Source organism: Chiloscyllium plagiosum, chromosome 30, assembly GCF_004010195.1.
Source record: "Chiloscyllium plagiosum isolate BGI_BamShark_2017 chromosome 30, ASM401019v2, whole genome shotgun sequence".
Taxonomy (NCBI): Eukaryota; Metazoa; Chordata; class Chondrichthyes; order Orectolobiformes; family Hemiscylliidae; genus Chiloscyllium; species Chiloscyllium plagiosum.
Window position 1 is genome coordinate 45,353,699 of NC_057739.1, and position 14,098 is coordinate 45,367,796.

Consider the following 14,098-nt stretch of genomic DNA (forward strand, 5'->3'; position numbering starts at 1 on the left):
TGCAGTATGGTTAGGAGGCGGTTGGGAGGTAGGGGGAGAACGCTGGAGGGGGGAAATGAAGTTTGAAGGATGTTTGATTCTGGTGTTGGAGGGGTTTGCGATTATCCACACTGGAGGGTACCTTGTTGTTTGGCTGCCACTTCACAGGACACACTGGGCACATCACAGTAGAGGCCAGTCCAGCTGCTCCGACATTCACATCGATAGGTGGTGCCAGTCTGCCAACAGGTTCCCCCATTCTTACAAGGTGACGAGTCACACCAACGTACTAGGTTCTGGAGGCAGAAAGCGAGAGAGAGAAAGAGAGTGAGATAGTGAACCCAATGCCTTTATAACCTCTCACCTGACTCAGCCCCAAGGTTAACTCCTGACCTTAAATCACTCTCATGCCCTCAGTGATTTGACTAGTCATCCCATTTCCCAGCTCTTAGCCCAAAGCCCTGGAGATTATCAGATGTTATCAGTGTTTCCAACTCACCCACCCTTTCGGGCAGAGAGTTCTGGACTCCTGCCACCCTCTGAGTGTCACAGTTATAGAGTCATACAGTACAGAAGAAGCCATTCAGCCAATCACTTCTGCACTGACCTATCAACACTAGTCCCACTTACCAGCACTAGGCCCATGACATTTCAAGTGCTCATCAAAGTAATTTTGAAAGGTGGTGAGGTCTCCCGCCTTGGCTACCTTCCCAGTCAGTGTACTCCAGACCCATACCATCTTCTGGGTGAAAACATTTTTCTTCAAATCCTCTTTAAATTGCATTTCACCTTAAAATTGGCCCTAAAACTAAGGGGAATAGCTGATTTCTATTCACAGACAGCATCCTGGGGAATCTCCTCTGCATCCCCTTCAGTGAGATCATATTCTTTCTATGGTGTGATGACCAGAATTGCACACAGTACTCCTGCTCTGGCCTAACCAAAGTCCTATACACCTCCAACATAACCTCCCTGCTCTTGTAATCTGTACCAAGACTGATAAATGCAATTGTTCTGTAAGCCTTCTTAATTACTCTATTACCATGTCCTGTCACCTTCAGGGATCTGGGGACAAGCTCCCTAATATCCCTCTGTTCCTCTGAGCATCCTGCTTATCTGCTATTCTTTGAGTACTCCCTCATCTTTTACATCTTCCCAAGTGCATCACCTCCCATTTATCAAGGTTAACCTCCATCTGCCACTAACCTGATCCTATCTGTATCCTCCTGTAACCTATCACCTTCCTCCTCACTGTCAATCATCAAGCCAATCTTTGTGTCATCAACAAACTTACCCATACTCTCTTCGATATCAAATACATTTCTCTTCGCCACTGCTTTAGTCTTCTATCTCTTTACTTAAATCTATGCCCTGGTTATTGACCCCTCCAATTATGGAGTAGCTATCCATTCTGTCTGTGCTTCTCATAATATTATACCCCTTTATCAGGTCCCTCCTGAATCTTTGATGCTCCAGGGAAATCTCCAGTCTATCTTTTGGATTCTGTAAATCTGTGCCCTCTTGTTCTTAACCTTTCACTATCAGGAATGGTTGCTCCCAATCCAGTCAGTCCAGACCGTTGTGATATTGAGAACCGCCATTAAGTCCTTTCTCACCCCAGTTTACAAATAAATGGTTCTTTAATTGATAAAATGCTCCTTTGCAGATCCCAGCCTCGTATGCCTCCAACTCAGGCCACTGATATGTACTGACCAGCCTCACCCTGAGTGCTCACTCTAGGTGTGACTGTGAATACTAACCATTATCAATCCAACCCGAGCAGCACACCATATCACATCCCAGCCCCCAAACCCCTGACAGTCAGGTTATGGTCCAGGATGTCAGGACCCGCTGGACTGGACCTCTTCTATCCACCCTCCAGCCTCACCACCAGGGAATGTGACAGCAGGAAAGAGTGTTCAGGGCTTAGTTATTTGGTAAGATTGCACAAACCTGACAGTTGAGGCCAGAGTAGCCTTGGGGACAGGTGCACTTGTAGGTGCCATAGCTGTCATGACAAGTGCCAGCATTGAGACATGGTCTGGAGTCACACTCATTGATGTTGTGTTGGCAGTAACTCCCTGTGAAACCAGTCGGACAAAGGCAGGTGAAGGTATTGATTCCATCAACACAAGTCCCACCATTAAAACATGAACTGTGAAACAAACAAAAAACTCAGGTTTAATATAATGCATTCCTATAGAACATACAGCTCATAAAGAGACCATTTCACCCATCATGCCTGTACTGTCTGTCTAACCAATCAATCAGTCTCACTCCTCTGCTCTTTCTCCAAAGTCCTGCAAATCCTCCCTTTTCCTGTATTACTCCAATTCCCTTTGCAACATTCCTGTTGAATCTACTTCCACTTCCCTCTCAAGCAGAACATTCTATAACACAACAACTCATTGCATCAAAAACATTCTCCTTCTCTCCTGCTCGATTTGTTATACTGATTCCCTTCAATCTGTGTCCCTCTGGTCAATGACCCTCCTGCTGTTGGTACAGCTTCTCCTGATTCACTCAATCTAATCTCCTCAGGATTTTGAACACACTGTTGACTTTCAGCTGCCTGAAACCAAAGCTCTGGAATTTCCCCCGATCCACTTTCTCCTCCTTGAAAATGATCCTCAAAACAATCTGTCTGACTGAGCATTGGTCACATGTCTTCCCCTCCCTCCAACATTGCCCTACACAGTAAGCTACTTCCAAAGTGATTTCTTCCACACTCTCTCATCCAGTTACTCCATCTCTCCCTGTGCCCCTCTCTCTCCTCCAAACTCTCCCCAGTCACTCCTGCAAAGGCCAAACAGGTTGGGACTCTCTTCACTGGAGTTTAAGAGAATGAGAGGTGATCTCATTGAAACCTGTCAGATTATTAAAGGACTTGAAAGGATACATTCTGAGAGAATGTTTCCGCTCATGGAAGAGTCATAGGACCAGACAGCACAGTCTCAGAGTAAAAAGGCACCTGACATGAGGAGGAATTTCTTCTCTCAGAAGGTTGAGTGTCTTTGGAACGCCTTGCCACAAAGAGCTGTGGGGCAGAGTCCTTGTGTATATTTAAGGATGAGATAGATTCTTGATCAATAGGTGATCGAGGGTTACAGGTTGAAATAGCTGCACAAAGGCTGGTATCCATCACCACGTCACCTTTTATTTACATGCGCACAGTACACTGGCTGTGACCAGCTAGCTCAGTCAGTCCCTGAATCCCTTGTTTATTATGTTTTTTTTGGAGTCAGCCCCTGAAGTAAGGAGACTTTCAATCTCTTGCTTTTTTTTCTTCTGAATCCTCTATTTATTATTTTTCTCTAATCCTCTGTTTACATCTGTCAGCGAGGGCTCCTGATTGGAGCGAGGTTAACAACCCCAATCAAGAGTCACATTCAATGAGATCCACCTGGTTCCAATCATAATATCCCTCCCCCACTAAGTTCGGGATGTAGACCTGGTCTTTCTCTGGTGGCTTCTCCTGAAGTGTTTTTGCCCCTTTGACTTAGACACAGGCAGCCTGTGCTAGATTGTAGTCTGTCTTTTGCACCTGGAGCATCTCAGGAGAGGTTTCCTCAACATTAGACAAAGCAGGAGAACCCACGGTTTCTGACAGGCTTTATGGCTGTTCTGAGGGTCTAGATATGTTTTGCTCCTACCCTGATTACGAGGTAGCAGCTTTCATGTGATTCACATGTTTGTTCAGGACTGCCTCACCTACCCAAACTTTGTATATCACTGGACCTGACCTCGCCTCATACCCATGCAGGGCCATTTCTGAGGTTCTGGCACCAGACTTTGTCTGCTGAAGTAAGCTGTTTCTCTTGCTTAGAGAAAGCATGTGGCCAGCATTGGCATTCCTGCTGCCATTTCATCCTACCCCCAGCTCTAGGAATATCAGGTTAATTTAGTGCGGACTCTTCTCCCCATCAGAAACTCTGCTGGAGCTATCCCTGTAGTTGCGCAAGGGGTGGTCCTATAATCGAACAGAAACCAGGAAAGTTTGGTATCGAGTGAAGCTATAGGCTGCTTCTTTAAACCTGCCTTCAATGTTTGGACCACTGTTTTGCCAGACCATTGGACAATGGACGGTATGGATCTGAGCAAACATGCCAAATGCCATTCGACTTTAGGAAATACGTGAATTCCTTGCTGGTAAACAGCATCCCATTGTCTGTGACCAATACTTCTGGGAGTCTGTGTGTCACAAATGATGTTTGCAGCTTTTCAATCGTTATCCCTGAGTTTACTGAATGAACTCTGTGCACATCCAATTTGAATAGGCACTCACAATAACCATTCAGCCCATAAAAGGACCAGCATAGTCGACATGAAACCAAGTCCAAGGTCTTCCTAGCCATTCCCACCAACGTGGGGGAGCTGCTGGTGGTAGTTTTTGTGCTTGTTTGCACTTTAGGCACTGCCCCACCAATGCAGCTATGTCAGCATCCAATCCTGGTCACCAGACATAACGTCTAGCTAACATCTTCATTTTGAAGACCCCTGCTTGTCCCTTTTGGAGGTCGGCCAGTATCTGGCGGTGACAATCACTTTTGCTCCCCACAGTAATATGCCATTCTTATGGCCAGTTACATATGAATTTCCCATAATAATTCACTAACCCAAGGAAAGGCAGAGCCAGGGCACCTTTGATTGCCCTCACTTAATCTTCCAATGGATGTAACCTGGTTTTGGTTGAGTGTGTTGCTGGAAAAGCACAGCAGATCAGGCAGCATCCGAGGAGCAGGAAAATTGATGTTTTGGGCTAGAGCCTTTCATCAGGAATGAGGCTGGGAGCCTCTAGGGTGCAGAGATAAATGGGAGGGGATGGGGCTGGGGAGAAGATAGCCGAGAGTGCAATAGATGGATGGAGGTGGGGTAAAGGTGATAGGTCGGAGGGAAGGGTGGAGCGGATAGGTAGGAAGTAAGATTGACAGGTGGGACAGGTCATGAGGGTGGTGCTGAGCTGGAAGGTTGGAACGGGGTACTGTGGGGGGGGGGGGGGGAAGGGAAATGAGGAAACTGATGAGGTCCACATTGATGCCCTGGAGTTGAAGGGTCCTGAGGCGGACGATAAGGCGTTCTTCCTCCAGGCATCAGGTGGTGAGGGAGTGGCGATGGAGGAGGCCCAGGACCTGCATGTCCTCGGCAGAGTGGGAAGGGGAGTTAAAATGTTCAGCCATGGGGCGTGGGGTTGATTGGTGTGGGTGTCCCAGAGATGTTCTCTAAAGTGCTCTGTGAGAAGGCGTCCAATCTCCCCAATGTAGAGGAGACCGCATCGGGAGCAACGGATACAATACACGTCACTACATGTGTGAACGCGCAGTGAAACTTTGATGGAAGTGGAAGGCTCCTTTGGGGCCTTGGATGGAGGTAAGGTGGGGGGGAGGTGTGGGCGCAGGTTTTGTAATTCCTGTAGTAGCAGGGAATGGTGCCAGGATAGGAGGGTGGCTTGTTAGGGGGCATGGACCTGACCAGGTAGTTGTGGAGGGAACGGTCTTTCCAAAACGCGGCTAGGAGTGGGGAGGGAAAGATATCCCTGGTGCTGGGGTCCATTTGTAGGTGGCGGAAATGTCGGCGGAAGATGCGATTTATGTGGAGGTTGGTGGGCTGGAAGGTGAGGACCAGAGGGGTTTTGTCCTGGTTGCAGCTGGAGGGGTGGAGTTCGAGGGCAGAGTTGCGGAATGTGGATGAGATGCATTGGAGGGCGTCTTCAACCACGTGGGAAGAGAAATTTCAGTCTTTAAAGAAGGAGGCCATCTGGTGTGTTCTGTGGTGGAACTGGTCCTCCTGGGTGCAGATGCGGCGGAGGCAGAGGATTTGGGAATACGGGATCTTAGCAGGAGGTAAGGTGGGAGGAGGTATAATCCAGGTAGCTGTGGGAGTCAGTGGGTTTGTAAAAAATGTCAGTGTTGAGTGGGTCTTCATGGATGGAGATGGAGAGGTTCAGGAAGGGGAAGGAGGTGTCAGAGACGGTCCAGGTGAATTTAAGGTCGGGGTGGAATGTTGAAGTTGATGAACTGTTCGACCTCCTCGTTGGAGCATGAGGTGGTGTTGATGCAGTCATCAATGTAGCGGAGGAAGAGGTGGGGAGTGGTGCTGGTGTAACTCTGGGAGATGGAGTTCTACGGAGCCGACAAAGTGACAGGCATAGTTGGGGCCCATGTGGATGCTCATGACTACACCTTTCATCTGGAGGAAGTGGGAGGATTGGTTTTGTCAACTTTGTAACTCAAGGAGGTCACTTAGAGCACCTGAAACATCCATATCTCCCTTCTAAGGTGTACACCCACTTAGGAGAAATGTTTAAGCATCTGTCTAAGTTCTCCAAGTGCTCTTTATTAATTCTCGATTGTTAGCACATCATCCAGATAAATGGCAACCTGGCATAGCCCTTGTAAATGTTCTCTATTGTCTGTTGGAAAAGGGTGCAGGCTGATGATACCCCACATGGCAGTCTTGTATATTGATACAAACATTTATGGGTATTAATTGTGAGACTCCTCATCTCGTCGCAATTGCAGGTAGGCGTGCCTCATGCCCAGCTTTGTGAAGAACCCCTCTGCCCAACTAATTTTGTGTACAAGTCCTCTATGTGAGAGCATAGGTCTTTATCCAGCTGCAAAAAGCAGTTTACCATTTGCTTAAAATCCCCACAAAGGCGAACCAATTGGTATGGCCAGTGCTGCCCATTTCATAAACTGCACTGGTTTGATGATTCTTTCGCTTTCCAGCCTCCTGATTTCCACCTCTAGTTTTCTCCACAAGGTAAATGGCACTGGTCAGGCCTTGCAAAATCACTGAATTGCTTCCTGGTCAACATGTAAAGTGGCCTTGGCCCTTTTGATAGTCCCTAACCCTTCCTGAAAAACTACTGGTGATTTCATTAGGACATCACTTGGGCAGCCATTTTCTAATCAAAAAATGTTGAGCCAATCGAGGTGAATCTTTCTTCACCAATTCCACCCCAATAGGCTTGAGCCCGAGCCTCTTACTGTAATCAGTGGTAACTGCACCAACTGCTTCTCATAGGAGACTGGAACCAAGGTGGTACCTGAATCTGTAATGGTTCCCTGGTTTACATTCTCAGTCTGGCTGAGGTCTTGTGCAAACTTAAGGGTTGGGGTCCAGAGCAAATCTTGTTAAAGACAGCTTCTACAACCACTGATACAGCAATGCCAGTATCAATCTTCATGAGAACTGGGTGACCATTTAATCAAATATTAATTTTAGTTGGTTCCTGATTTGGATGTTGCTGAGCAATTTAACTGTTCCACACCACATGTGGGTGGACTTTCCAGGGTGTAGACTCTCTTGGATAGCAACCTACGAATTCCCTTACTCAAGTCAGACTTTCTCAGACTCCTTTGCAGTCTCAAGTCTGCATACCAGCAGCAACTGCAAATGGTTTGCTGACCCAGACCCTGGAGAATGTCTTAGCCAGTTGTCCGAGGCTTGGCTTTGTTGTGGGGTTCTGCTATGGGCTGACTCAGGGTACACCCTCCGTGAGGCTCTGCAATTGCTGACACTCAGGTGGTGTTCCCCATGCTCAGTTGGACTGGTGAGGGTGTCCACCTCCTTTGCCCTGTAGCTCCCATGCTCCACTTGCCACATATTCTAAAGACAAAGTCAGTTGTAGTGCCTGTTTGAAGTTCCCACTTACATTCGGGACACCACCCATGCCCTCCACTTCCTCCATGATTTTCGCTTCCCCAGACCCCAACGCCTTATCTTCACCATGGACATCCAGTCCCTATACACCTCCATCCCTCATCACAAAGGCCTCAAAGCCCTCCGCTTCCTCCTTTCCCGCTGACCCAACCAGTACCCTTCCACTGACACACTCCTTCGACTGACTGAACTGGTCCTCACTCTGAACAACTTCTCTTTCCAATCCTCCCACTTCCTCCAAACCAAGTGAGTAGCCATGGGCACCCGTATGGACCCAGCTATGCCTGCCTCTTCATCAGATATGTGGAACAGTCCATCTTCCATAGCTACACTGGCACCAACCCCCACCTTTTCCTCCGCTACATCGATGACTATATCGGCGCTACCTCGTGCTCCCACGAGGAGGTTGAACAGTTCATCCACTTTACTAACACCTTCCACCCCGACCTCAAATTTACCTGGACCGTCTCAGACTCGTCCTTCCCCTTCCTAGACCTCTCCATTTCTATCTCGGGCGACCGAATCAACATGGACATTTACTATAAACCGACCGACATGCACAGCTACCTAGACTATACCTCCTCCCACCCTGCCCTGTGTAAAACTGCCAAGCCATATTCCCAATTCCTTCGTCTCCTCTGCATCTGCTCCCAGGAACAGACCCCACCACCAAGGATATATTTCCCTCCCCTCCCCTATCAGTATTCTGGAAAGACCACTCCCTCTGCGACTCCCTCGTCAGATCCACATCCCCCACCAACCCAACCTCCACTCCCGGCACCTTCCCCTGCAACCGCAAGAAATGCAAAACTTGCATCCACACCTGCCCCCTCACTCCCCTCCAAGGCCCCAAGGGATCCTTCCATATCCATCACAAATTCACCTCCACGTCCACACACATCATTTACTGCATCCACTGCACCCGGTGTAGCCTCCTCTACACTGGGGAGACAGGCCGCCTACTTGCGGAATGTTTCAGAGAACACCTCTGGGACACCTGCACCAACCGACCCAACCGCCCTGTTCCTGAACACTTTAACTCCCCCTCCCACTCCGTCAAGGACATGCAGGTCCTTGGCCTCCTCCATCGCCAGACCATGGCAACACGACGCCTAGGAACCCTCCAACCACAAGGGATTAATGCAGATTTCTCCAGCTTCCTCATTTCCCTTCCCCCACCTTATCTCAGTCCCAAACCTCGGACTCAGCACTGCCTTCTTGACCTGCAATCTTCTTCCCGACCTCTCTGCCCCCACCCCCTCTCCGGCCTATCACCCTTACCTTAACCTCCTTCCACCTATCGCATTCCCAATGCCCCTCCCCCAAGTCCCTCCTCTCTACCTTTTATCTTAGCCTGGTTGGCACATCCTCCTCATTTCTGAAGAAGGGCTTATGCCCGAAATGTTGATTCTCCTGCTCCTTGGATTCTCCTGCCTAGCCTGCTGTGTTTTTCCAGCATTACATTTTTCAGCTCTGTTTGAAGTTCAGTTGAGCTTCAGCTAGTAGGCACTTTTGCATGGTTATATCATTAAAATGGTCTCTCAGCATCTTAGTCAGGGTTATCCCAAAATCACATGCCTCTGCCAGTCATCTTAACTTCATCAAAAATCCTGATATGGATTCCCATGGTTCTCAAACAGCCAAATAAAACCAATAGTATCTCAGAATTAGAGGAGGTTTGGGGTGGTAATAAACCATAACCAAATCCGTCAACTCTTGGAAGGTTTTGGTGTCTGGTGCTTCTGGCAAAGTTAAGCCCCTAATACTCAAAAATACTGTGGATCTACAAGCAGTCAGAAGGAATATTCATTGTTTTTCAACTGTCCCAATGTCATTTGCCCAGAAAACATATCACCTTTCCACATACTGAGACCAGTCTTCATCAGGTGGATTGGATAAGTCAAGCTTCCCAAATACAGGCATGATGCCAGAAATGCTTACCAGAACTCAAAGATGACTGTGCTTGAAAAACATTTGCTCGCAACATTCTGTTTTCCCTCGTCACCACTGAAATGATTACACAGAGGCCTGTATCCCATTACCAAGTTACCCTTTATTTACATGTGCACATACAATAGTGGTGGCCAGCCAGGTCGGAGTCAGTCCCTGAAGTCAGGAATCTCTCTGAATCCCCTGTTTATCTTTTCTCAGTATTTTTAATAAATGACTATGTCTGGTGAGTGATTTGATTCCAACTTTCAAATTTCAATGGCTACATTTTGGGTTTCACTATTAAATATTAATAATTATGAAATAACTGCACAGGGTCTGGTATCTCGTCACCAGGTCACCTTTCATTTATATGTGCACAGTACATTCTTGGACTGTCTCTGAGCATACATACAGTACACATATGTATGAACAGGCAGCTCAAACACAGTCCATGAAATCAGGAAATCCTCCGAATCCCCTGTTTATTTATTTTCATGTTTCAAGGGCTTTATTTCTTTGAAAAATCTACTATTAAATCAAAAATGTAAAGTATTTTAGCTGTTACAGTACAATATAACTTCATACAAAAAAGCATATTACACAATTTCATATCATCAATGGCTAAATGTGACACTCGTATCATAATTCTGTTTTTTAAAAAATTTTGGTCATTAACCTCTTATTAGAGTTCTTATCCAAATACGCCATATGTACTAATTCTCCACAGATGCTGATATCCAGTCATCAAGCCACCCTTTATTTACACGTACATAATATCTGACACTGGTTCAACTCCCTCACAGCCACCTCTCAGAATGAACAGAACCTCTGACTTCCTGTTTGTTTAATTCCGTTTATTTTTTTCTCTCTTTTTTTTCTTTTTTTTGCTCCCTCAGAGGCAGCTCTTAGAGAGAACAGGATGTCTGACATTCCTGTTCTTCTCTGTTTATCTCTGTTAGCCAGGGCTCCCTGATTGGGCCAGATTAACAACCCCAATTAAGGATCTTGTAGTCAATGAGATTCACCTGCTTCCAATCATGACACAGGTAAAACAATGGAAAGTGGACTGAGGAATATTGGTTCAGCTATTTTTTATGATGGTGGAGTGGGCTTGGGGGTCCAAATGACCTACTCATATTGCTACTTCTTATGATCTGATGGACTCAGTGCTCACCTCTCTGTGCAGTCGGGGGTGTTGTTCTCACAGTGCATACCACTGAAGCCCAGGGGACAGGTACATGTGTAACTGTTGACACAGTCCGTGCAGTTACCACTGTTCCTGCAGGGGTCACTGGCACACTCGTTAATATCCTCCTCACATTTGGGACCACGGAATCCAGGGAGACAGTCACAGGTGAAGCTACTGACTCCATCAGAGCACGAGCCTCCATTATGGCATGGATCTGTCAAAGGCAAAACAGAAAAAACATGCTAGATCAAGACAGGAGCCAATATACAATTCATAAGACCAAAAGACATAGAAGCAGAAATTACACCATTCAGCCCCATGGAGTCTGCTCCACCGTTCAATCAGTGCTGGTAACTTTCTCAACCCCATTCTCCCATTTTCTCCCAATAACCCTTGATTCCCTTGACAATCAAGAAGGTATCTACCTCCGTCTTAAATATACTCAATGACCTGGCTTTGACAGCCTTCAGTGGCAGTGAATTCCATAGATTCACCACTCTCTAGCTGAAGACGTTTTTCCTTATCGCCATTCTAAAAGGTCTTCCCTTTATTCGAAGGCTGCGCCTCTGGCCCTGGTCTCTTCTATCAATGGAAACATCTTCCCAACATCCACTCTGTCTAGGTCATTCAGTATTCTGTAAATTTCAATTAGATTCCCCCTCATCCTTCAAAACTCCATTGAGTATAGGCCCAGAGTCCTCAAATGTTCCTCATATGTTAAGTCTTTCATGCCTAGGACCATTTTAGTGAACCTCCTCTGAACGCGCTCCAGGGCCAGTACATCCTTCCTGAGATATAGGGCCAAAACTGCGCACAGTACTCCAAATGTAGTCTGATTCAGATAGCACCACTGAACAAAAATATTTCCCTTCCCCCCACTGAAGCCTTTCAAAGAAATTGAAATCAGGCAGCTAATCACAGTTAGGGAGTGCCTCACTGACGGAAGGTCAGTGTGGAGGGAGTGCCGCACCATCAGAGAGGCAGTGCACTGTTGGAAGGTCAGTACTGAGAGAGTGCCGCACCGTCGGAGGATCAGTGCAAAGGGAGTGCTGCATTATCGGAGGGTGGTCAGGGCTGAGGGAGTGCTGCACTATCAGAGGGTCAGTACAGAGGGAGTGCTGCACTGCCAGAGGGTCAGTATTGAGAGAGTTCTGCAGTGTCAGAGGTTCAGTATTGAAGGAGCACTACACTGGTGAAAGGTCAGTACTGACAGAGCACCGTACTGTCAGAGGGTCAGTGCTGTGGGAGTGCCACACTCTTGAAAATATGGTCTCTCTCAGTCTCCACGTACTGGGCTGACAGTCATCCACGTCGGTCTCACAGATGGTGCCGGTGTAACCCTGTCGGCAGACACACTGGAATCCTCCCATCGAGTTCTGGCAAGTGGCTCCATTGAGGCAGGGACTTTTCACACATTCGTTCACATCTTTCTGACAAGTCTGACCTGGACAGAGAGAATACCGGCGTTAATCCCACGCTAAGAAAAGCAGATCTGAGAGGTAGTATAATACACAGCTATGTGTAACTAAAACAGCCTATGTAAAATCATCCCCCTCCCCTTAATCCAGGGGAAGTGGGGGCGGGGGGCAGGGTAACATCCACGGGAAGGGGAAGTGATCACCTCGGGCGTAGAGGGCAGAGATCATTCTTGTTGTTGGGAAGGGGAAGGAAGGGTGGTGTTGGGGGGGCTGCTGGTATCACAGAGGGGGAGTCACGCTAGGGCAGGATTTGAAATCACTCCTGGGGCAGGTGAGGAGATGTTGCAGGGGGTGGCAGTATCAGGGAGAGGTCTTGGTGGGTAAGGGTGTTGAGTGGCAGTGGTGGTGTTGGAGGGTGGAGGGCTTCAGGGAGAGAGGCTCTCACTGGAGTTGGGGGGTGATCTTGGCTGGGGGAAGGACGGGGGTTTCTCTCACTCTCCTCACCTTGCCATCCCTCTGGACAGTCGCAGGAGAAATTCTCGTAATCCTCAGACTCTTGACACACGCCACCATTTTGACACGGCTGACTAGAGCACGGAGCAAGGACGTCCTCACAATTCACTCCTGTCAACAAACGGCCCCATTATTAACAAAACTAAATACAAGCCACAAGAAAACACCATCATTTCCAACATCAGGCATCTCCTCACAACTGGGCAAGGGTCTCCCAGTTAACAACAGTGAGGGAAAGAATGGATGAATCAGACTCCAACCCAGAAAGCCATCCCATCAACATATCCAGACAATATTCAGTTGCGAATCTCCATGAAGTCGCATATCGGACCTTTACAGCAAGATGAGCACAGGAAATCAGAAATTATAGTACAACTGTTGAGATTTTGGTGATGTGACATGAGGGTTAGCTTGTGGCATTTGACAGAAATTCCAGCTATCTCATCAGGTAGACAAGATTCTGCAGGGGTTGGTCAGAGGAGAAAGGGAGAAGCTGTATCTGCCACCACCCTCCACAACACAAACCTGAAGATTCTAATCTCAGAATAAGTGCCTAACGGTTAGGACAGAGATAATACAGTATGAGGTATAGCTCCCACACACACTGACACTCACTGGAGTACAGTCCCACACACACACTGACACTCACTGGAGTACAGTCCCACACACATACTGACACTCACTGGAGTACAGTCCCACACACACACTGACTCTCACTGGGGTACAGTCCCAAACACACTGACACTCACTGGAGTACAGTCCCACACACACACTGACTCTCACTGGGGTACAGCTCCCACACACACTGACTCTCACTGGGGTACAGTCCCAAACACACTGACACTCACTGGAGTACAGTCCCACACACACACTGACTCTCACTGGAGTACAGTCCCACACACACACTGACACTCACTGGAGTACAGTCCCACACACACACTGACACTCACTGGAGTACAGTCCCACACACACACTGACACTCACTGGAGTACAGTCCCACACACACACTGACACTCACTGGAGTACAGTCCCACACACACACTGACACTCACTGGAGTACAGTCCCACACACACACTGACACTCACTGGAGTACAGTCCCACACACACACTGACACTCACTGGAGTACAGTCCCACACACACACTGACACTCACTGGAGTACAGTCCCACACACACACTGACACTCACTGGAGTACAGTCCCACACACACACTGACACTCACTGGAGTACAGTCCCACACACACACTGACACTCACTGGAGTACAGTCCCACACACACACTGACACTCACTGGAGTACAGTCCCACACACACACTGACACTCACTGGAGTACAGTCCCACACACACACTGACACTCACTGGAGTACAGTCCCACACACACACTGACTCTCACTGGGGTACAG

General features: G+C 47.8%; 1 protein-coding gene across 1 annotated transcript in view; it reads right to left on the bottom strand.

The window, feature by feature from the left end:
- The window catches only part of LOC122564628 (neurogenic locus notch homolog protein 1-like), a 132,439-nt gene that overhangs the window by 7,463 nt on the left and 110,878 nt on the right, over positions 1–14,098 (bottom strand). The window contains exons 17-21 of the mRNA XM_043719718.1: positions 12,688–12,807; positions 12,057–12,209; positions 10,751–10,979; positions 1,933–2,134; positions 105–275 (exon numbers count right to left, since the gene is read on the bottom strand). Coding sequence (XP_043575653.1) covers positions 105–275; positions 1,933–2,134; positions 10,751–10,979; positions 12,057–12,209; positions 12,688–12,807 — 875 coding nt within the window. The remainder of the gene's footprint in view (positions 1–104; positions 276–1,932; positions 2,135–10,750; positions 10,980–12,056; positions 12,210–12,687; positions 12,808–14,098) is intronic.